Here is a 24,658-nt window from a genome sequence, read left to right as displayed (position 1 = left end):
GCTAGTAAGCTTGTAGTTGCAAGGTTTGTGAAGGTTTGTAGCTCAGGTCGAGGTTTAGGGTGTAGGTTTGCTCGCTGAGCTGTAGAAAGCAGGAGACAACAGCTTCGCTTCACTTGGAGGTCGCCACTGATGATGTTACCTAGTCAGGTAACGAAATGTCTGGATATCAAACCTACAGCTCAGCGAGCAAACCTACACCCTAAAGCTTGTAGTGTAAGCTGTGGATAGTGTAGGTGGGTGTCAAAGAATACAGTGAGATATAAATCAGTTGTAGATATGAGGGGAGAAATGGCAGATGGAGTTAATCGTATCTGCGTGAGGTGCTGCACCTTTGGAGATCGAGTGTTGAGGAAAAGTATACAATTAATGGCAGGACCCTGAACAACATTGATGTAACGAGATCTTGGGGTTCAAGTCTCTAGCTCCCTGAAAGTGGTCACACAAGTAGGATGGTGAAGAAGGCATATGTCATCCTTGCCTTTATTGGTCAGGGAATTGAGTAGAAGAGTCAGGATGTCACATTGCAGCTGTATAAGACTTTGGTTAGGCCACAGTTAAGAGCATGGTGTCCAATTCTGGTCACCACATTAGAGGAAGGATGTGAGGTTGTGGAGAGGGTGCAGAAGAGGTTTACCAGGATGCTGCCTGGTTTAGAGGGCATGAGCTATAAGGAGAGGCTAAAAAAACTCAGGTTGTTTTCTCTGGAGCAGCAGAGGCCGAGGGGCGACTTGATAGAAGTCTATAAAATTAGGAGATGCATAGATAGGGTCAATGGTCAGAATCTTTTCCCTAGAGTTGAAATATCTGAAACAAGGAGATAGATATGATAGGGGCCTTTGGGAGACTTTTAGATAAGCACATGAATATGCAAGAATCAGAAGGATATGGTTCAAAGGCAAGCAGAAGGGATTAGTTTAACTTAGCGTCATGTTCAGCACAATATCATGCACTTAAGGGCCCGATCCTGTGCTTTATGGTTCTATGGTCCATGTTCTAAGACACTCATTAGACCACACCTGGAGTACTGTGTACAGTTGTGGGCACATTATAGGAAGGATGTGAATGCACTGGAGAGGGTGCAGGAACAATTTACAAGAACTGTTCCAGGAAAGTGAAAATTCAGTCATGAGGACAGATTGAAGAAGTTGGGACTGTTTTCCTTCAAGAGAAGGTTAACAAGAGATATGATAAAGGTTTTCAAAATCATGAAGGGACTGGGTAGAGTAGATAGAGAGAAGCTTTTCCCACTTGTAAAAAGAACTGAGAAGAAAAGGGCATAAGTATTAAGTGATTTGTAAAACATGTAATACAAGAAAAGAAAAACAACTTTCACACACTGTAATTTAGGTCTGGAATGCATTGCCCGGAAATGTGGTGGAAGGAGATTCAATTGAGGCATTCAAGGGGGGCATTGGACAATTACTGAATCAGAAACAAGGTGCAGTGACGCAGAGATTAGGCTGAAGACTAAGCTATGATGCTCATTTGAAGAACTGGTACAAACATGATGATCTGAATGGCCTCCTCTGTGCTGTAACACTTTGATTCTACCAATATACTGCTTATGTCTTCTTCACAAATACTTTCCTACCTATCTTTGTGTAGTCTGTAAATCTAGCCATTGTGGCTTCACTCCTGATATTGAAATCATTGATGCTAAAGGTTTCTCTCAGACCCCTCTGGGACTCTACTGTCACATCCAACCAATCAAACAAACAACGTTTCTTGATGTATACTCGACATTCTTCCAGCTGGCCAATCTACAATCCATACAAATCCTTTTCCTTTTATTTTCAGCAAAATCCCTCATTTTCTCCTGGAATCAAAATTCCGTCAAACCCTCAGAAATACTCACTGAACACACCCCCACCCCCATCACCCCATCCCCACCTTAGCCCACCACCAGGGGCAGAAAAGATAGCACCTTTAATATAATCACATTGATCCAACTGACAGATCAATGGAGTGTAATCCTTAGCTGGACACCGGGCTTGTGGTGAGGATGGAGAAAATGCTAGATGGGGAGGATGGGTGAGAGAAGCTGCAACTGAGAGCATAAAGATTCTGGGATTTACAGAATCATAGAACTTTACAGGACAGGAGGTGGCCATTCAACCCATTGTGGCTCTACCCAGCTCATCGCATTCTCCAGCCTCATTTCTATAGTCCTCTAACTTCATCACTTTCAAATATTTATCCAGCTCTCTTTTAAGGAAAATGATTTGATCATATTTCCCAGGGACTGGATCAGGAACTGGCAAAGTTTCATTTATGTGGGATCCCATCAGTTTGATCCAGGGCAGCGTTGATTCAAGCTGAAATCAATAGAGTTCAACAAGTAACAATGATACGGAGTAAGAAAATAAAATACAATGATCCACCAACGAGGGCTTTAGGATTCATGGTCTGCACCATGTAAGTTCCGAAACCCACTCAAGAATATAACCTAACAAATAAGCTCAACTATTTAACTCTCCATGCTCCCAGCACTAAATCTTCTCAGAGCAAGCTGAACAGAACATTAGTCCCATTGTAAGGATTAGACAATTGAAAAATTCAAAAACTTCATGACTATTTGGTAAATGTCAGTATTAACAGTTAAAACATTACCTGAATTAAATTTTATCTTGCAATTTAATATTCTGTTAAGTAAACTTGTGACTAGTTATGAATAACTTGTTCTTGCTCTTCACTTCACATTATCTTTTCCTATCTTTATTCTACTGGATCCGCCCAAGAATTCCTCTTTAGTATTTGCTTTAACTTGTTAATTCTTGTGCAATTATTTATAGACAACTGTCAATGGGAACAGCAGTTTTAAGAGAGCATGGTTTCCTATGAGAGGAGTATAGTGGCTCGGAAAAATGTATTTGTCTGTTTATATTTGCACTTTTGCTGAATTGATGGTTACTAGTTCATGGTAACTGACAACAACAAATGTATTTTTAAAATAAACAACAGTGCTATAGTTACCATGTGCTATTGTATACACTGTTCCTGGACACATTGTGCTGATTTGTGTTCTAATACTTGAACAGCACCATTTACTCTAAATTCGAGAACATTCTAGCCCTCTTAACTAATTAACTAAGGTCCACACCTGAAGACAATGCTAAAATCACAAACACATTTGTGAACAAGGGACTATTGCAGACATACATCTGGCATGAGATCAGAGATTCAGATTCATTTAAGGGCAGGGCACTTATTGGTGCAGGACTATATGGGCGAGAGTATATACTTAGAACACTTTTATATACCGATGTGCCCCAAAATATCAACATACTGCTCTCGAGAATCACCATCCACCATGTCATTCTCCTTTGTGAATGTCAATGCAAAGTATTAATTAAAGACCTCACTTATTTCCTCTCGCTCCACACACAAATTCCTTTCTTTGTCCTGGAGTGAACCTATTTATTCCTTAACTGCCTCTCGTTCCCTGCAGCATGATGGCTCAGTGGTTAGCACTGTTGTTTCACAGCACCACGGACCCAGGTTCAATTCCACCCTCAGGCGTCTGTCTGTGTAGAGGTTGCACATTCTCCCCGTGTCTGTGTGGATTTCCTCCGGGTGCTCCGGTTTCTTCCCGCAGTCCAAAGATGTGCAGGTCAGGTGGATTGGCCATTGGAAATGCGGGGTTATAAGGTAGGGGGATGAGTCTGGGTGAGATGTACTTTGGAGGGTCGGTGTGGCCTCAATGGGTCTAATGACCAGCTTCCACAGTGTAGGGACTCTACAATTCTATGATAAAAAAATGTCTGTTTGGAAATAATATTTCTGCATCTTTCAATAACTATTCCTCTTATCCCACTCCATAAAGTTACTGATGCAAGTCAATTGTTTTATTTTGAAATAGTAAAAAAAGCAGAAATTACTGGAAAAGCTCATCAGGTCTAGTGGCATCTGTGGAGACAAATCATACTTAATGTTTCAGGTCAAGTAACCTGAGGTTCAGAACCCCAGTTCTGAGGAAGGGTCATGTGACATTAAACTGTAAGCAAAATTTCTCTCCACAGATGCTGCCAGACCTGATGAGCTTTTCCAGCAATTTCTGTTTTTGTTTCTGATTTACAGCACCTGCAGTTCTTTCCATTTTCCTTTTAACATAATGACCAACTCACTGAATGGAGAGCAAAGGGAACCCTAGATATTTATAATTAAGCTGTGCACAGACATTAGTACACACTCTTAACCTGAACCTAGGCCCCCTGGCTCAGAGATAGGGACACTGCAACATAAAAGTTTTAAAAACTTGGACCAAAGGGAACTGTAGACTGGAGTGACAGAATCATTTCCCCCGCTCATGCTGAAGGTGGGGATGGGCAAAGATTATGGTCAGTGTTTTTTTTTCCTGCCACTGTTTTCAGTGCAGGAACATATATTCAGAAAATAGGACCAAGTGTACGAAGTTTCCAGTGTTGCTAGGTTCCTGATATCCATGATGCTAACTATTATGACAAAATGGTCATCAAATCCTAAACCAACAACACTAAGCAATGTGATCCTAAACCAATATCCTGCAAAAGACACTCTTGCTGATATACTTTCTCTCAGCTATTACTGGTGCCAAATCAGAAATAGCCCTCACTGCAAAAGGAGCTCCAGACTGAATCTGAGGGAGGGAAGAATAGGTCGAAGACTTGAAAGGGTTCAGAAAAGATTTACAAGGTTGTATCCAGGTTCGGAGGATTTGAGCGATTGGGAGAGGTTGAACAGGCTGGGGCTGTTTTCCCTGGAGCGTCAGAGGCTGAGGGGTGACCTTATAGAGGTTTACAAAATTATGAGGGGCATGGATAGGGTAAGTAGACAAAGTCTTTTCCCTGGGGTCGGGGAGTCCAGAACTAGAGGGCATAGGTTTAGGGTGAGAGGGGAAATATATAAAAGAGACCTAAGGGGCAACGTTTTCACACAGAGGGTGGTACGTGTATGGAAATGAGCTGCCAGAGGAAGTGGTGGAGGCTGGTACAATTGCAACATTTAAAAGGCATTTGGATGGGTATATGAATAGGAAGGGTTTGGAGGGATATGGGCCGGGTGCTGGCAGGCGGGACTAGATTGGGTTGGGATATCTGGTCAGCATAGACGGGTTGGACCGAAGGGTCTGTTTCCATGCTGTACATCTCTATGACTCTAGTATTTTAAACAAAAGGAGAATGATGAGGGCATGAAGCAGAATACAGTATTAGGTAGATTCTGACCAGAAAGAAAAATTCCAAGGGGTGGATCCACCATGCATGGTTAACTAAAAATGTAAAGATAGAGTTAAAGAAAAAGCATATAATTGTGAAAGATAGGTGGCAGGTCAGAGAATACAATGAATGTCTGATATGGAGAGACAATTTAGAGTGCGATAGAAAGCTGGCAAGAAATATCAAAACAAGTTGTAACAGTTTCTACAAGTATCTGAAAAAGAAGTATTAAAGAGAGTGTTGGTTCCATAGAGAGGGAGTTTGAGGAATAAATAGTAGGAAATAAAGAGATGGCAGATGATTTGAACAGGTGTTTTGGTATTGGTCTTTACTGCAAAACCACACAAGGAACATTCCTGAAATTGCTACAAATCAAGTAATGGAAGGAGGGAGGAATTCAGGAAATGCATAATCACCAGGAAAGTGGGAGTGAGTAAATAGTTGGAGCTGTGAGATTTGATCCCCTTACTGGAGGAGGAATGTAGTTGTATTGGAGTCAGCTCAAAGGAGCTTCACTAGATTTGATTCCAGAGAGGAGGGGTTTGTCTTATTATTGTGCAGTTTCAGTTTATATTCTTTGGAGTTTAGATGGATAGGAGGAGATCTAACGGAGGTATACAAGATGCTAAAGGACATTGACAAAGCAAATGTGGAGAAGCTGTTTTTTCTTCTGGAAGAATCTAGAACAAGGGGTCACTGTTTAAAAAAAAGGTCAACCACTTAAGTCAGACAACAGCCAAACACATGAGGGTTGAGTGCCTTTAGTTCTCTCTTCCTGCACAGGTGGTGAAAGCAGAGTCCTCAAATATTGTGAAAAACCAAGGGAGACAGATTCTTGTCAAACAAGGGGTGAAAGGTTATCGGGGCAGGCAGCAATCAGATCAGCCATGACAGTGCAGGCTCAAGCAGCTGAGTAAACTCCTCTGGCTCCACGTTTGGATGTTTGTATATTCTCAAACACTTTGAACACTTTAAACTAATATTTTTATGACCATTATTTCTTAAACCACCTCACTACAGACCAAAAGACTCATTTTATTTCAAATATTGCACAGCTGTCAGCACGATTGACAACAATAAAGCAGATTCTAAGAAACAAATGGGTCCACAGTTACACTGGATAGTCTTGATTTGGAGATGCCGGTGTTCGACTGGGATGTACAAAAATTAAAAATCACACAACACCAGGTTATAGTCCAATAGGTTTAATTGGAAGCACACTAGCTTTCAGAGCGCTGCTCCTATATCAGGAGGTTACCTGTTGGACTATAACCTGGTGTTGTGTGATTTTAACACTGGACAGTCTGTAACTGAAGACATGGATATTCCCTAAGCTTCCAGCTCAGCGAGCAAACCTACATCCAGGACCTCAACCTGAGCTATATTTCTTCTCAAAACTCATCAATATTCCCTAAGAACCTAAAGTTGATCTTTTCACATCACTACACTTTCTTTCTGGATGCTGAGAAAACTGGAGAAGTAGCAACTGCAACCAGTTTGATGTTATCTTCATAACAAAAAACTTTTTTGAAAACTAGATATGATCAGACTTACAACACTGTAAAGCAACCACTAGACCCTAAAATGTTCTTTCTATGTCACATTTACACAATATCAATTTGTGGAGCCAATGTCTTTGACTCAACACCCAGACCCAAATTATAATCATTTATTCAAAGCTGTCCGACATAGTTCAATTCTCACACAAAGAGTTACCTTTCTCGTCCTTGGTGTCACTTGTAGTTTCATGGGAACCAGACATTTCCTGCGCTGGTGGAGTTTCTGTTACATTAGATGATGCGACGTGGGGTCGGTGTGCATTTGGTAAAAACAAAGGCTTTTTGGCAACAGGTGGGGGAATTCTGCCGGGTTTTCTCTGTGCAGAAACAGTTTCTGAAACTGCTTTACTCTGTGCATCTGTCGAACCTTTGGATTCACTCTTTGAGGCTATTCGTTCAGAGACAGAGTTGAGCTCAGCCACAAAGTTCCTCTTCACTTCAGCTTCTGCCTCTGGGGAGCGAGGAGTTTCAAAGATCAGCTTCTTGGGACTTACATTTTTAGAAAGAACGAAGCTCGCTGTTGAGGCAGGTGATTTCTGCGGAGCCCCACCATCAGGGGGTTTAAATGTACTCTGTCCGTGAACTTCACCAGCTGACAGTTTCTTTCCAGAGTGAGAACTGTTAGGTTTGGTTGAAGATTCAGAATCGGAAGAGGAAGATAAACGGTGTGTTAGAGACTTGCGAGCAGGTTTGCTTGGTGCAGTCACGTTAGTTTTGGCAGGTGGTTTCAAATCAGGTTGGATTTTGGTTACTTGATGCTGGCTGTCCAGCCCTCCAGGCGTGTACGTATTCATCTGGACAGAACGTAACCGTACCATCTGTAAGAGAGATGGTGTGACAATTGGTTTCCCACCTTGATCGCTGCCATTTTGATTAGGCGAAGACTGAACATTCAATTTATTTTCAGAATCCTGACTGGACATCTTTGGTTTTGGAGTTATTACTTTTGAAAAGTGAGAATCTGCAGGCAGGGTTCCTGGGAGAACAAAGGGCTTCTGTTGAAGATGGTTTGACATTGATACGGCTGCAGGTGAAGCAGAGGGCTTTGGCCCAGGTGACTGGTTGGTTTCTATAGGAAGTGGAGGTGGAAGAGGTTGCGACGCAGGTTGCCCTGGGATCGTGTTCTCCAATGATTTGTCAAGGGGTATTGGAGGGGGAGGGGTTGGAGACACTGACTGTAAATCTTGCGCAGAAAATCTCTTCTCTTGCACGGAGATTGTCAGGAGGGAAGGAGGCGGGGGGGGTGGAAACAGGAAGTCAGCCTCCTGCCCATCCTGATGGGTAACATCAGCATTCTCAGGCATAGACAATGGCTCAGTTGAGGGTGGAAAGGCAGACAGGGTCAAAGGAGGAGGAGGGGGAGGCCAATCAAATCCTGACAGCCTTTTGGGCTCTAAAATAGAGGAGGAAGATGGGGGTGAGGATGTCCCAGTTGTTGTTCCTTTCTTTGGTGGTGGTGGAGGGTGATGGGATGGTGGGGGTGATGGTGGGGGTGAAAGGCGCTCTGTTGCGACTGGAATGATTTCCTGTTGTCCAGTAGGAGGTGCTGATGAGATGGATGTGTCCACAGGGTTAGATGAAGCATGCACAGCTTCAGAGGCTGAAGAGAGGACAGCCACAGGAAACGTCCCAGTGACTGGAGAGGCCTGAGCAGCTGTGGCCGCAGTGACCAATGGGGCTTGATTGGATACCGATGTAGTGATCGATGAGGGCATGGTTGCAGTGATCAGCACAGCCTGATTGGATACTGCCGTGGTGACCGGTGAAGCCTGATTGGTCACTGCCGTGGTGACCGGTGAAGCCTGAGTGGACATTGCCGTGGTTACTGGTGAAGCCTGAGTGGACGTTGCCGTGGTTACTGGTGAAGCCTGAGTGGACGTTGCCGTGGTGACTGGTAAAGCCTGATTAGGTGCTGGCATAGTGACCTGCAGAGCCTGTTTGGATGTTGCCGTGGTGACCGGTGAAGCCTGATTAGGTGTTGCCGTGGTGACCGGCGGAGCCTGATTGGATGTTGCCATAGTGACTGGTGAAGCCTGTGTGGACGCTGCCATGGTGACAGGTGAAGCCCGATTAGATGTTACCATGGTGACGTGTGGAGTCTGATTGGATGTTGTCGTGGTGACCGGCGGAGCCTGATTGGATGTTGCCACAGTGACTGGTGAAGCCTGTGTGGACGCTGCCATGGTGACAGGTGAAGCCCGATTAGATGTTACCATGGTGACGTGTGGAGCCTGATTGGATGTTGTCATGGTGACCGGCGGAGCCTGATTGGATGTTGTCTTGGTAACAGGAGCAGTATGGGCAGTTGCAGGGAAGAGGAAGGAAGGTTTCCGTGTGGGAGGTGATGGTGCTGGTCCTGCTGGAGGTGGAGGGATCGATGCTGGTCCCCAGGAGTATAACAGAGATGGTGGCAATTTTGCAATTTTTACAGTGGGTGGGGGTGGAGCAGGTGACGATGGTGGAGGAGGGATTGAAAAGAAGTCAACCCGTTCAGAAATGGAGGATGATATCGATGCTGAAGAGGAGGAGAGTGACTCTTCTGGAGAAAGCAGAGAAGTGGATCTCTCAGGTTTGGACCTTCCTGCAGGAGGGGAGGGAGATGTGGAATCCTTGCCCATAGTGGGGGTCCCACTCTGACTCGAGTATCCACTCGATGGTGACATGGTTCGCTCGGATTTGTCGGGTGAGTTTGTACTTCCCAGAGGAATGTTACTCTTTCCTTTTGACATTTCTTCTATCCGGCTTTCAGCTGTCACTGAGATATGATGAGCTGGAGGGTTAGCAGCAGCGAAGGGAGAATCCACACAGGGTTCAGGTTTGATGCGATTGATTTCACTGAGTCCAGGTGAAAACACATCATCTTCCTCAGGTGACACACAACTTTCATCTTTAAGTTTGGAGTTCAGCTCCTCCTCCTTCTGCTGTAAGGAATGGATTCTTCTCGGAGGAACTGGTGCCTTTTTCATTTTCCTAACGGACAGGCTTCTCGAGATTGATCGCTCACTTGTTACACTCTGTGTATCCGATGCATCAACAATACTACTGGTGCTTTCTGCAGGAGATAGTGGTTGGTTGTCAAAACCATTACTTTTCAGTTCATCAGTTTGATAGTTGGAGGTATTGTGTGCAGGGGTATCCTCAGTGGTTTCTGAAACATTCTGTGCAGAACATGCATTAACCCACCTATTGGTATCTGCACGAAAATCTGGAACAGAATTAGTTAGATTGTGTTCATCGCATGATTTCTCTCTGACCTTTTCCGCAGAATGATTCCGGACATTTCCCTGTGATGAGATAGTGGAATTGTTTGACACTATGGTTTCTGAAGATTGAGATTGGCTCCACGCATCACTCGAAGCATAATCCCTGCCATCATAATTCTGCAGGGAGATGGATCGGGAACAGGCAGGAGATGGGGCGAATATTAAGCTGTCCCTGCTGACAGTGCGCAGGCAATTCTGACTGGTGTTGATCATCACAACATCCACCGCAGAAGGCAGTATTGCATTGGGAATTATCTTGGATAAGTACGTTGCCTGAGGTGACATGGACATAACTGGGTTTCGAAGTTCACTTGATGGGGATGATTTTGGAACGGCTAATGATTTTGGTCTTTGGGAAAAATCTATCAGTCCCCAGTTCTGTTGGTCATGAATTTCTAAAGTGCTTATTGATTCAGTAACTCCCTGTGATGAATCTGTAAAGGTTACAGACCGCAAAGAGCCCCTTGCTCTCGAGTGTGGGACTATATTGAAGCAATGATTTCCCTCTCCCCTGGATTCTGAGACAATGCCAGCACTGTCATCACCAGGCACCTTCACAGCACGGATGGAGGCATGGGATCCCTTTCCAAACCCTGTTTCAAAACAGAAAGAACCATATGAAAACCCAAAAATGGCTTAGAACTCAATTTGTTGACAACCAAAAGTTAATGCTCAAGTGAAGAAAGGCAAAGTCATCTCCTCACACTTTGTCATGGCTATAAGACAATGCAAGCTTTTGTCAATAAAATGCAGACATTCTCTGGAGAGAAGGAGGAGGAAGAGAGGTGACCTGATTGAGATATACAAGGTAATGAGATGCATGGATAGAGTCAATAGCCAGAGACTTTTCCCCAGAGCAAGATTGACTGGGATGAGGGGTCATAGTTTTAAGATATTAGGAGGAAGGTATAGAGGAGACGTCAGAGGTAGGTTCTTTACGCAGAGAGTTGTGAATGCATGGAATGCGTTGCCAGCTGTGATGGTGGAAGCAGAGTCATTAGGGACATTTAAGTGACTGCTGGACATGCACATGGACAGCAGTGAATTGAGGGGTGCGTAGGTTAGGTTTTTATTTTACATTAGATTAGATTACTTAGTGTGGAAACAGGCTCTTCGGCCCAACAAGTCCACACCAACCCCCCAGAGCACACCCACCCAGACCCATTCCCCTACATTTACCCCTGCACCTAACACTACAGGCAATTTAGCATGGCCAATTCACCTAACCTGCACATTTTTGGACTGTGGGAGGAAGCCGGGGCACCTGGAGGAAACCCACGCAGACACAGGGAGAATGTGTAAACTCCACACAGTCAGTCGCCTGAGGCAGGAATTGAACCCGGGTCTCTGGCGCTGTGAGGCAGCAGTGCTAACCACTATGCCACCGTGCCGTCCATTAGGATTAATCCTCAGCACAATATCATAGGCTGAAGGTCCTGTGCTGTGCTGTACTTTTCTACGTTCTATTCAATCCTGGCCAAGAGAATGTGGGAAATAACATTCACCAAAAGGTTATTTATCTGAATTTTTTAACTTAAATTATTCAACTGCTGCAATAAGTAGGGCTTACTTAAGGTAGAAATACACGACGAGGGTTTGCTGCAGCAATGGGGTGAGGCTTCTTCAACAGTATGAACTGCATTGCACAAAAAGACAACTTGGAGAGTGTGAGTGCAGCCTCTGAGGTGGGAGCATTCCCCTGACCCTACCACATGCTACTATACCACCTCAAATACCATATCTATGATCAACCTGCACTGGCCCTTTAACTAAAATAAGATATAAGTGTTAGACAATTCAAAAAGAGCTATTGAACTAAATAGACTTTATTAAAATGGAGAATTTATTAAAAAAGACACTTTATTAAAAGTGGAGAGGAATTCTAACTGGGGAGGGAGAGTAAAGAGTCAGCTCAATCTGCTCCATTCCCCTGCCCCACTAAACATGAGGCAATTAATCTGGATCTTTCAGTGAGTGGTGGTGTTATACTACAGTGAGGCACTGCAGAGGAAAAATACAACATTGAGATTAAACAATGAACATTTGAATGCAATAAAAAGCTGGAATTAAGAGTGTAATGATGACCATCAAACCAATATCACTTGTCAGGAAAAACAAAGCCCATCTGGGTTCATTAATGTCCTTCAAGGAAGGAAATCTGCCATCCTCCAACCTGCCGTCAGTTTCCTGATGAAGGGCTTTTGCCTGAAACATTGATTTTCCTGCTCCTCAGATGCTACCTGACCTGCTGTGCTTTTCCAGCACCACTCTAATCTTGAATCTGCTATCCTCACCTGGTCTGGCCTACATATACCTCCAGACCCACAGCAATGTGGTTGACTCTTAACTGTCCTGTGGGCAATTAGGGATGGGCAATAAATGCAGCCTAGCCAGTGACTCCCTTATCCCATGAATGAATATAGCTCCAGGCTTTCAAACTGTAGTTAAATATTTTCTAAAGTAATTAGTACTAAAAATCATTCATAAAGAGTGATTCTAAGTCTGATTGCGATATTTCTTCCTGAACTTGAATGTCACTCTATCAGATTCTTCCCCAGAATCCTCAGTGACCTTCAGATGTTAGGTTTGTTCCCTAATTAAAATTTTAATCAGCCAACCTTCAGCGTAGAGTCTCAAACTTCAACCTTGGTTGAAGAGTGCTCTCTAACAGTTTGAGGTCAGGGTGAGGGAACAATAGAGGAGCTGCTGTTACTCTGAACCCCTCACAACAGCCAGTGAATGGAGAACTCCTCAGGCACAGCATATTGTAACAATACAATCACTCGTCATGATGTACACTAGAGAAAGGGGTCAGAAGTAAGAATCCTCACCACTCCCAAACTTCACTGTGCCTTTATCTGTCCAGTGCCATGGGGCCGTGTCCAAATATAACCCACTGTAGAAGCGAGCAAATGCAGCACAAACTAAACAACAAAATGGACCCTGTCTTCAGCCACAAAATGCTCTCTGCACTCCAGGCTCCTATAGAGCATATGGGAAATGATCATTCTTTTTCATTTCGGTGAGAGTCAACCTAATGCCCACATCTGCTATATTTTCTATCCCGGTTACATCCAACTCCTTCACAGATATGTCAATAAATACAAGAGTCTGCCTGGCCAGCAGTTTGTAATTGGTACGTGAACAATATGCAGACCTAGTTCCTGTTGAACATGCTGTGGGAGTCCCATGATTGTGGTTCTTCGAATTCTCTTCTCTTTCAGCTTGGGGCCTTTAAAAGATGACTGAAGCTTCTGTGGAGGTTTAAAGGTTGTTCCTGTTTGTTATAAAAAGTTAGGATGTTACGTACTTACAATGAATTTGTAATGACATGAATATTCATTTTTAATTTATTCAAGTTCCTCTTCAACCTAATCCGAATCCAGGATGCAATCTGTATTTGTGGGACTAGACAAATTTACCTAATTACTATAGATCTGCTCCATGACAAAACAAAGCATTCCCTCCTGGTCCCTCTTGGCCTGTCTATAATCTTTCGTCCATTAGTGGTTTGTCTTCAGTCGCTGTTTACCCAAGCTCTAGAAATCCACCTCTATATTACTTTTCTTTGTCAAGTCACACCTTAAAACCTCCTTTCTGATCAAGCTTTACATCCCTCAAACTAATCTCCTATGTGACTCTGCGTCTTATCTTATTTTATAAAGATTCCTGTAAAGGGCCTTGGGGTGTTTTATTACATTAAGGATGTTAGAGAATTCAGGTAGCTGTTGTACTTTTATGCAGGTACATGACAGCCTTAAGCTGGCACTCTGACATTCCATCATTATAAAGCTCACTAACATTAGTGATCCCAGCTCACTTTGTTTGGTACAGAATCAAAGCCCCAAAACCAGCTGATGTTCAAAGCCATTTGAGTAATTTCAAGGAACTCAGAACTTCACCAGTAGATGGCGAGCCACACTTTGGTGAACTGTTCAGGAATGTTACATCCCTCTTCCGGGGTGTTAGCACTAGAATTTAATGTATAGAATCATATTGTAAATTACAACGTAGATGGAAAAAACCTAGACTGCATAAATGGTTCAGGAAATCGAGATACTCTATTTATACACAGTCTTCTCTTATTAGATCGGAGTCTTTTAAGCTAATGATCATTTTCCCATTCAGCAGAAACTAGTACCTTTGCTACACGAGGAATTAATTTTTAAATTTACAATCCAATTTCAGGTTAAAGCAAGGTTAATTGAGTCCAGTATTGAAACCCAATTTCCTCCTACATTCAGGAAGAGAAAGTACCCACATCAACGTTGTATTCTCCCAGCACAACCTGATCACTAGACAGTTACCAGTTGGGATGACTCCTGACCGAGGCGACAGTGAATCCTTTCGGATCTCATCAGGGGTTGGTGGTGGAAGTGACCTGGTTTTGGCCCAAACCTCGTCATTGGGTGCACATGATCCAGACTTCTCACCATGGGACACATCATCACCATCCTGTGCCAACGACAAGCAAACCATCACTCTTAAAATCATCAATATTAAAAACAAACAATTTCCATTTATAAATCTGTACATTGAAGACAAAACATTTAAGATTAAACTCCTCTTGGAACAACATTCTGAATTCTCTTTTTTAAAAAAATATCAGCCCAAAATTCAACATTGAAGTCCTGACACTCTGGACATTTCTGGGTTCGCTGATTTCTGGATCTGAATGATTCCCCAAAACAAACTGGAAAGCAGAGAGAAAAATAAATTATTAATAGAAATCCTTCAAACCATCCCCTCAAAACTATACAGAGCCTCAGTATCTAGCAAGCAGTTGGTTTGAATTCTCTTTAAGCAGAGGATACACTCACAAAACAAGGAGGTAAATATTTGACCCATTCATGTGAAGCCATACCATCTACCCTTAACAGTACAGAACATGATAAAATCAGACCAGCTGCAGCGAATCCTCAGAAATTCTAACCTGTTTCAGGCTGTATGTTTGTTGCAATTAGTTACTTCAGACCAATTGTACAACATAAAAGTAAACTTTTCATCAGGGATAATTATGTGACTGCAACTCTGAGCTAATAGACAAGCCATATTCCATGGTATTTAAACTGGCTCCATGAAAATGGAATATTTGCGAAGCAAAGTTGGCCACACCCCAAGAAGGCAACTAATTTAACTGAATAATTATAAGATTTCAATCCAGCACAGACAATTTCATAGTTATTTTTACAGAATCCGGTTTAAAAGGTATTTGGGGATCAGCATATTCATAAAACTGGAGCAAAGTTTGTCTTAAATAAACACATGGAGAAGGTTTTGACAATAAATGTTGCAATAGTTCTGCAATCAAACCCCAGACTTCATGTCCCAGCCCCTCCTCTCACCCTTCACATCGCCTTCTCATGATTCCAGCCAAGTCAGCATTTTCCTTACTGATAAAGGAGTCTCCTTTATTCCCTCCTTCCTCCACCCATGAATAACCACCTTCTTCTCCATAATTTGTAGGAGTCTTGAGCCTGTGTGCAGGCTTTATTTCCACTCTGACCTTGTCCAATAACAGGGAGCATCACCATCGGAGGAGCACAAACAAATCTCCCTTTATCCTGATTTACATGCCCTCAGGCTAGAGCAGAGGCCTCCTTACCTGATGGCTCATCTGCCCTCCGACACCAACATCCACCGGTCACTGATATAACCAGCTGAGCAAACACAGATTTGTCAGAGATGCAATTACTAAGCATTGTGAAGAAGTAGATATTCTGCATGGCATTGTTTTAGAATTCGAATTGATTAAACTCACTATTAAAAAGCAGAATTTCAACTTATTCAATATTATTTTATAGTATTTCTGTGATAGCAGCCTTCTCATTTTCTGTAAGAATGTTGGAATACGTAAATGGAGGAAAAAAAGCCTCATATGCTTAAAATAAAATGATCCTTTTTCTTCCATTAATTCTCCTGAAAGATTGAATGACAAAACTTTTGATTATTCATGCAATTAATCATCAATCCCCATGTCTTACATGCTGGCTGGTGTCTTCTGCATAACCACAGCCATTTCCAATCTGCTGCTGGGAACATCCAGCCAGATTTCCTGAAACAGAAACAGACGAAACATCACAAAATTAGGAAAACCACAGATTCTCAAAATCATCACCAGTGGCTGCAATTTATTTCCAACTTTCTTTGACATAGAATCACTCACTACAGACTTCAGAACAAGTCAAGGACTGACAGCAGAACTACAAACAGAAGTGTCATGGCTGAAGTCAGTCACCGGTGCTACAAAATGGCTGATATTGCTCCTCAAAGTTAACAGCTCAAGTTCAGAATCTTTCTAATCTCACTGCACTAGCCTCAGGGGAGAAACAGCCTCTAATGCTGTGATTTTTGTTTGGAAGATGGGAATGTATTGTGGGATGGAGTCAGATGGATTGATCCAGATACCGATTGGAAATGCTCTGTGTTGTGGCGAGAGCTGGCTAAGAAACCACCCAGCTCACGGAGATTCTGTCCTAGTTGTTTTGATAAATATCATGCCTTCCAGCTCTCACTCTTGGCACTCCCCTCACCATCCCACCCACACCCACTTGTAAGACCACATCAATGACAGTTAATTCTTTAAAAACTTCTGATCTGTCACTTAGACCATTAACTTACAGCTCCCTTGCTGGAATAACTGTAGGTTGTTGAAAATGTGATATTTTCCCAGATGACCACTTCTGGCACCTTGTGATATTTACTTTCACGATATGCTACTGGGTGAGGGCTGGTTGAGATAATTTACTACCTCCAAATCTCTGTTGTATTTGTTTTGTCTTAGGCCTATCGAGTGATAATTGATGGCGGATACGACAATGTAAAGTACCTACAGGAGAGGCATGGTTCTTAAATTACAGGGTTATTGATGATAGCAATAAGTACATTTGATCAGGTATGATTACTAGAACCTTAAAGTACAAACTCTAGAGCAGAACCTCCTCCTTTTCACCTACAGGCATCAGTAGAACAGGTGAAGCCAATGAATATTAATATCCTCAGAATCATTACTTCACACACCAGTCAGCATTTATAATGAGGATATTTAGGGTAATAACAATCAACAGCTATTGTAACTACAAGAACAGAACTTTCTCCAAATCTCTGACACAGATAGGTCTTGATTTAAAAAAAATGGTTGGGAATATAAATAACTCGACAGTTTGACAGTTCTCCAAACCTTTTTGATCCTTCATGAGTATTTACATAAGTTGTCCAGAAATGTGGGGCACCCACACTGCAGGAACAAGCCAGAATGCAATTTGTTTGAACTCATCATGGAGTTTAGGTTTCTGCCCAAGAGTTAGATCCCACCCCTTTCCCTGACTGTCAAAAATAGGATCTGTTGGAAATTGGGGTGGGACTTCCAGATCCAGCACCCATTGTAATTTTAAGCATCGAAGAGATTCCACAACTCTGAAAACTCTCAACACCAAGTGTTGCCATGTCATCATTACCAAGAGGGCAGATGCTACTGAGGCAAAGACAGATACAAAGTATTCAGTCAATACCTGCACCATGCACCCTACCTCCATGCATAAAAGCCCTTTTGGCTTCTACTTTTACCACCTTTTTAAAACTATTGATAAATTATAGTAGGAACATAGAACTCAGGAACAGGATTAGGCCATTTGATCCTGCTTTCAATATCATGGTTAACCTAGTTCTGCACTCAGTTCCACTTCCCTAACTGCACCAATAACCTTTGACTCCCTCGAGGTAAAAACAATGACTGCAGATGCTGGAAACCAGATTCTGGATCCATCAAAGTTTTACCTGCAAAACCTGTGCCCACACCTCCTCCCTCACCTCCATCCAAGGCCCTAAAGGAGCCTTCCACATCCACCAAAGTTTTACCTGCACATCCACTAATATCATCTATTGTATCCGTTGCTCCCGATGCGGTCTCCTCTACATTGGGGAGACTGGACGCCTCCTAGCTGAGCGCTTTAGGGAACATCTCAGAGACACCCGCATCAATCAACCAAATCACCCAGTGGCTCAACATTTCAACTCCCCCTCCCACTCTGCCAAGGATATGGAGGTGCTGGGCCTCCTCCACCGCCGCTCCCTCACCACCAGACGCCTGGAGGAAGAACGCCTCATCTTCCGCCTCGGAACACTTCAACCCCAGGGCATCAATGTGGATTTCAACAGTTTCCTCATTTCCCCTTCCCCCACCTCATCCTAGTTTCTAACCTCCAGTAACTCGACCTGTCCGGACTTGTCCGACCTGCCCAGCTCCTTTTCCACCTATCCACTCCACCCTCTCTTCCCTGACCTATCACCTTCATCTCCTTCCCCACCTACCTATTGTACTCTATGCTACTCTCTCCCCACCCCCACCCTCCTCTAGCTTATCTCTCCATGCTTCAGGCTCTCTGCCTTTATTCCTGATGAAGGGCTTTTGCCCGAAACGTCGATTTTGCCTGTCCTCGGATGCTGCCTGAATTGCTGTGCTCTTCCAGCACCACTAATCCAGAACCTTTGACTCCCTCGTCCATCAAAACCTAGCCAACTTTGTCCTGGACAAACTAAAATGCCTCGGTTCCACTACCTTCTACAAAAGAGAATTCATTCAAATGATCCTCAGAGAATGCGGCAATGGAATTTCTTTTCACGACAACTGCAGGCTCTTCTCATGCTCTTGTTTTGCTTTTCACTTCCTCTCCAAACCTTCCTTATTTAGCCTGGTTTTCTATCTACCTAACATCCAACATGGAAAGTTAACAACCCAATCGTCATATGCAGAAAGGAGTTCTGAACTTCTACCGTCATCTGCATGGGGATTCCAGGCTGGAGATTCCGTCCTGTTGTACACAGCACACACAGAGGAGTAGCGTCCTTCAACCATTAACTGTTTAGGTCATGGCAACTGACACTTCCCCATTATTTATACTCAATAGTGGCCGCAATAAAATGAGCAACACAATGCATCTCTCCAAGTGTGTGTCATGGAAGGTAGTTGATTTCCAAGTAAATATATTGTTTACACATAATGTAATATTAATTGTAAAAGAATATCACATTTTAATTATCAAATATAGTGATCAGGATCTGGTCTGTTAGCATTACATCAGGCTGTGTGCAGATGCATTGTGTGCGAATCCCCTAGTCTGGAGCAAAGTCACCAACTTTTCAAACATATTTTAATCAGACATTTATTATTTCAACTAAAATATAAAACCAGTACAGGAAACTGAAACATTATCTACTTAGAAACCATATTTTTAAAGTTTATTTCTGAGCAAGCCATCAAATTGCAGATATTTTATGGACAGTAAGGATTTCTATATAGAAATAGCCCAATATTAAATAAAAACTGCATTATGTGTTACTTTTAAAAGGACCATATTCATAAAAACCATGATTTAAAATTAAAACACTTTTATTTTATCATATTTCTTAGACATGATCTCAAATCATCCAGGGTTTAATTTAGAAAAACTGCATTGAGATTATCACAGAAATTCAAAACAAAGTTTTAAAACAAAATAAACTTTTTCAAAAAAATGCAGACCTCTGCATAATCCAAGGAGAAAGTTTCTTAAAAATAAATGTCTAACCTGTATTTAAATTGTTTTCGGTTTATTTTCAGCTGAGAAAACACCAATAGTAACCAAGTCAGCACAAACTGCATCAGTAAGGCGAGCACAATTGCACAGAATGCTCCAAATATGGTCTCACCAAGACCCTATATAATTACAGTAAGATATCTTTACTTGGGTACTCAAACCTTCTTGTAATAAAGACCAACATTCCTCTTGGCTTGATAACTACTCCCTACCTTCTTGTTAACTTTCAGTGATTCATGAACAATAATAGCCAAGTCGTTTGATGTTCAACTCTTCCTAAACTCTCAGCATTTCAGAAATACTTCATTTCTGTTTCAAATTGCTAAAAGGGGACAAAAAGTTGAAGTTTTTCATTTGAACTCATCTAGACTTGGGTGCAAGAAACTGACTGTATTAAAAAACAATATTTTACAGAGCATGAGAAAGTGAGTGCTGATTGGCTGTGCTATCAACAACACTGAGGTGCAGCAGGAATAGTTAACTGTCAATCTTCACTGTCAGACTAGGCAGGTTGATTGATTGGTCAGGGTGTTGCCATGGGAATGCAGATGATGTTGGAAGTCTCTGTGACCCTTATTTTTCACAATGAAAAAGGGTGCAATGTAAGTACAAATTCTTCCGCCCAAATAAAACAGGGCCTTATGCGTTAATTTACGTAGTTTACAGATTAGATTAGATTACCTACAGTATGAAAACACCAACCCTCCAAAGAGTAACCCACCCAGACCCATTCCTCTACTCTATATTTACCCCTGACCAATGCACCTAACACTATGGCTAATTCACCTGAACCGCAAATTTTTTGGATTGTGGGAGCAAACCGGAGCACCTGGAGGAAACTGACGCAGACACGGGGAGAATGTGCAAACTCGACACAGACAGTCGCCCGAGGTGGGAATCGAACCCAGGTGAGGCAGCAGTGCTAACCACTGAGCCACCGTGCTGCCGTACGCATTCATTCAAATACATCAGACTATGCATCCAAATTCTGGATCAGTGGTGCTGGAAGAGCACAGCAATTCAGGCAGCATCCGAGGACAGGCAAACCGGATGCTGCCTGAATTGCTGTGCTCTTCCAGCACCACTGATCCAGAATCTGGTTTCCAGCATCTGCAGTCATTGTTTTTACCTCTATGCATCCAAATGACAACATAATATTGGGTTCTTAGTGCTATTCAGATTATTTAATTAAGTGGCCCTTTGGCTTTGAATGGTGTTCAATCTATTTCAGATCACCCAGGGAACAGATTACTCCAAATGACCCCAGGGGGAGGAGTATGATTATTCCAAAAATGTAAGCAATAGGTAAAGGTAGCTACCTCATACTGTTACTTTGCAATAAACCCACGAGTGGTCTTCTCCACTTACAGGATTCTGCTTCAAGGTCTCAGGGTGTTTTTCCTACCATATACATGAGTAACATGAGCCGAGCTCTGGTGCCAGTGATATGCTGTAGCTGAACTGGTGGACCATGTCAAACACCACCTCCCTGCTAACCACTGACAGTGGAAAGCAGACCATTCGTGCTGAACTAGCCCATACCTTCAAGCCTCAGGAACCACTGTCCAACTTTAGGTATGATTCTGCTACTGAACAACGTTATACCGAATATTTCAATCTGTGCCAAGAATTACACCAAAAACCAATTTAAGATTGTGAGATTTGTGTATTTGGCAATCTCTGCTGCATTCCTATAGCAGCATCATGACCAGAGTCTACCTGCCTGGGTCTACAATTAAGATTGACAGTTAACTGTTCTTGCAGCATCTCCATATCAACAATGGCCTAATTAATCAGGACCTTTTCTCATTCTGTATAAAATTGTGTCTTTTTCCAAGTCTGTTTCTTTCTTCTATTTCTGAGTGCATAATAGAAAACATTCATTTCTTGTCTTTTAGCAATGTTTAATTTCTATATTTCTGACTTTGCCTACCAGAATGAGTAACCTCACATTTCTCCATGCTGTTTTCCATCTGCGTACAGTGTGGAAACAGGCCATTTAGCCCAGCAAGTCTACACCGACCCTCCAAAGAGTAACCCACTCAGACCTATTCTCTCACTACTCAACGTTTACCCCTGACTAATGCACCTAACCTACACATTCTTAAACACTATGGGCAATTCTAGCATGGTCATTCCACCTAACCTGCACATCTTTGGATTATGGGAGTAAACTGGAGAACCTGGAGAAAACCCATGTAAACACAGGGAGAATGTGCAAACACTACACAGTCACTAAGGCTGGAATCAAACCCAGGTCCCTGATATGTGAGGCAGCAGTGCTCACCACTGAGCCACCGTCCCTGCCCTGATTAAGGTGGATAATGCATTTACTCTTTATAAAAAGGAACGGAGCATAAAGGTAATGAGGTAATGCTTCAGTTATACTGAAGTGCAGTGGTGAGACAACAGCTGGAAAACAATAATAAAAAACAAAATACTGCCTATGCTGAAAATCAGAAATAAAAGCAGGGAGTGGTGGAGGAATTCCAAAGAACATTAGAACTAGGAGCAGGAGTAGGCCGCCTGGCCCTTTGAGCCTGCTCCGCCATTCAATAAGATCATGACTGATCTTTTCATGGACTCCGCTCCACTTATCAACGTTTTCACCATACCCCTTATAGTTTCTTTAATGTTCAAAAATGATCTACCTTAGTTTTAAAAACATTTCCTGAGGAAACCTCAACTACTTCACTGGGCAGGTAATTCCTGAGATTCACAACCCTCTGGGTGAAGAAGTTCCTTCTCTATTCAGTCTGAAATCTGCTCACCCTAATCTTGAGGCTGTGCCCTCTTGGAGAAAGTGAGGACTGTAGATGCTGGGGATCAGAGCTTAAAAATGTGTTGCTGGAAAAGCGCAGCAAGTCAGGCAGCATCAAAGGAACAGGAGAATCGATGTTTCGGGCATAAGCTGCCTGACCTGCTGCGCTTTTCCAGCAATACATTTTTAAGCTATGCCCTCTTGTCCTAGTTTCACCTGCCAGTGGAAACATCCTCTCTACTTCTATCTTATCTATTCCCTTCACTATTTTATATATTTCTATAAGATCCCCACCTTATTCTTCTCAATTCCAATGAATATAATCCCAGTCTACTCAGTCTCTCCTCATAAGCCAACTCCCTCAACTCAAGAATCAACCTAGTGATGTGTTGCTGGAAAAGTGCAGGTCAGGCAGCATCCAAGGAGCAGGAGAATCGACGTTTCGGGCATAAGCCCTTCTCTCCTTCTCCTTGGATGCTGCCTGACCTGCTGCGCTTTTCCAGCAACACATTTTTAAGCTCTGATCTCCAGCATCTGCAGTCCTCACTTTCTCCTAATCAACCTAGTGAACCTTCTCTGCACCCTCTCCAGTGACAGTACATCCTTTCTCAAGTAAGGAGATCAAAACTGCACACAGTACTCCAGGTGTGACCTCACCAGCACCCTGTACAGCAGGTTTGACAAAAGAGAGAGAAACAGAGTTAATGTTTCAAGTTCATGATGACTCTTCTTTGAATCCAGAATGGTCTTTATAAGGTAGACATGGAAAGGATGTTTCCTCCTGTGGGACTCTGTTTAAAAATTAGGGATTGCTCTTTTATAACAGAATTTATTTACTCTATCTCAGATGGCTGTTCAATTTTGAATCATTCTGCCTCAGAGGGCAGTGGAGGTTGAGTCGCTGAATTGTTTTGAAGGGGAGGTATTTCTATCCTTGTTAGGTGTGGATCTACAGTAATCAGGAAGTGGTGGTAATGTGGAGCTCAAGAAACAAACTGGTCAGACCTGATCTCATGGGCTGGCAGAGTATGCTCGAGGGGCTGAATGGTCTACTTCTGCTCCTAATTAGCATGTTCATATGCACACGTGGACACAGACTTGATGCCGGTTCTGATGGAGGGGCCATATGAGCCAACTGGTCACTCCCTAAACCTCTTTTTCACTGCCTGTCCAAGATCAGCTGTTGCCTCTTACCATGAGAGTTTGTGTTCAGGAGGGCAGAATGCCAGGTGGGAGAGGTGGACAGCAGGAGGATCAGTGATAGTAAGTGCAAAGCAGAGTCATTCTATTAAAAGCCAGATGTTTTGTTCACCGTATTTCATTGCCACGTTATTAGATGGTGCTCAGGGGCAGGAGAGGGTGTGGCTGCAGTCACACAAGAATATCAGAAAGTTTGAAACTGCTTTCTGGCAGTGTGGGAATGCTTGTAAGTAAAAATGTCTTCCTCTGCTCACACATTTTGAGTTAAACATTTGGTTTATTTCAATTCCCACAAACTCGCTCTGCCTGGTCAAAGTCTATAATTTCACAGCTCCACCCCTGCCAAGAGTCACTTCAATGCTTCCATTTATGGGTGCGTTTGGTAGTAACCACACAGCACAGAGAGACCAGGACCAATCGAAATACTGAGTGGGAGAAACACAAACTGGAAGAGACAATGCTGATTGAGTGTTGCTGACTATGTAAATAGCAGTGACTCATCACAGTCCTGAAACTCTGCTACACCCAAACTCTGTAGAATCATTTCAAACCACAGAACAAACTCTTCATCTACATGTACAAACTGTCAGCAACATGAAAACGAACCCAACCTGATTTACTCTGCAGTAACACAATGTGAGTTTAAAAATATGCTAAGGTTGTGAGAGTTCACAGAATTATCACAACAATTCAGCCCATTGTGTCTGCACTGGCTTTCCAAATGAGCAGCTGACTGAGTTGCCAAATGTCCAGGATTATCTTTGACTTCCCTATTGCAGGAATTAAACACTAATTGGCTGGTCACTGCTGTAAGTCAAAAAAAAGGGAACTCCTCATTGAAGGGATTGTGTGTTAAACAATTCAGGTTTTTTCTTGTAAAATAAATTGAAGACGGGGTTGTGCAGCTGGAAGTGGAACAGATGGTCATGTGATAAAACCACCAAGGACACACCCAAGCAGAGTTGGCAACGCTATAGGTCACATGACCTTGTGTCAGGAGCACTTTACAAGTTTAATGGTGCAGGATATTAATTCAACCCTTTACACCTAAACAATCCTTTCCTCGCAGTATTTGCGGGGCCATAGTTTCTGAAAAACCTGGTGGACT

The 24,658-nt window shown here is 42.8% G+C and overlaps 1 protein-coding gene across 4 annotated transcripts in view; it reads right to left on the bottom strand.

Moving 5' to 3' along the window:
* nhsl3 (NHS like 3) overlaps nt 1–24,658 on the bottom strand; it is a 284,193-nt gene that overhangs the window by 15,505 nt on the left and 244,030 nt on the right. For all 4 annotated transcript variants that reach the window (XM_043719658.2, XM_043719659.2, XM_043719660.2 and 1 more), the window contains exons 3-6: nt 15,999–16,069; nt 14,322–14,469; nt 13,172–13,291; nt 6,909–10,607 (exon numbers count right to left, since the gene is read on the bottom strand). In XM_043719658.2, coding sequence (XP_043575593.2) covers nt 6,909–10,607; nt 13,172–13,291; nt 14,322–14,469; nt 15,999–16,069 — 4,038 coding nt within the window. The remainder of the gene's footprint in view (nt 1–6,908; nt 10,608–13,171; nt 13,292–14,321; nt 14,470–15,998; nt 16,070–24,658) is intronic.

Source organism: Chiloscyllium plagiosum, unplaced genomic scaffold (assembly GCF_037043375.1).
Source record: "Chiloscyllium plagiosum isolate Xiang-an unplaced genomic scaffold, Cpla_swu_hap1 HiC_scaffold_30, whole genome shotgun sequence".
In the NCBI taxonomy this organism is placed as follows: domain Eukaryota; kingdom Metazoa; phylum Chordata; class Chondrichthyes; order Orectolobiformes; family Hemiscylliidae; genus Chiloscyllium; species Chiloscyllium plagiosum.
Note: the sequence above shows the minus strand (reverse complement) of the source record. Positions and strands in the feature narration are given on the sequence as shown.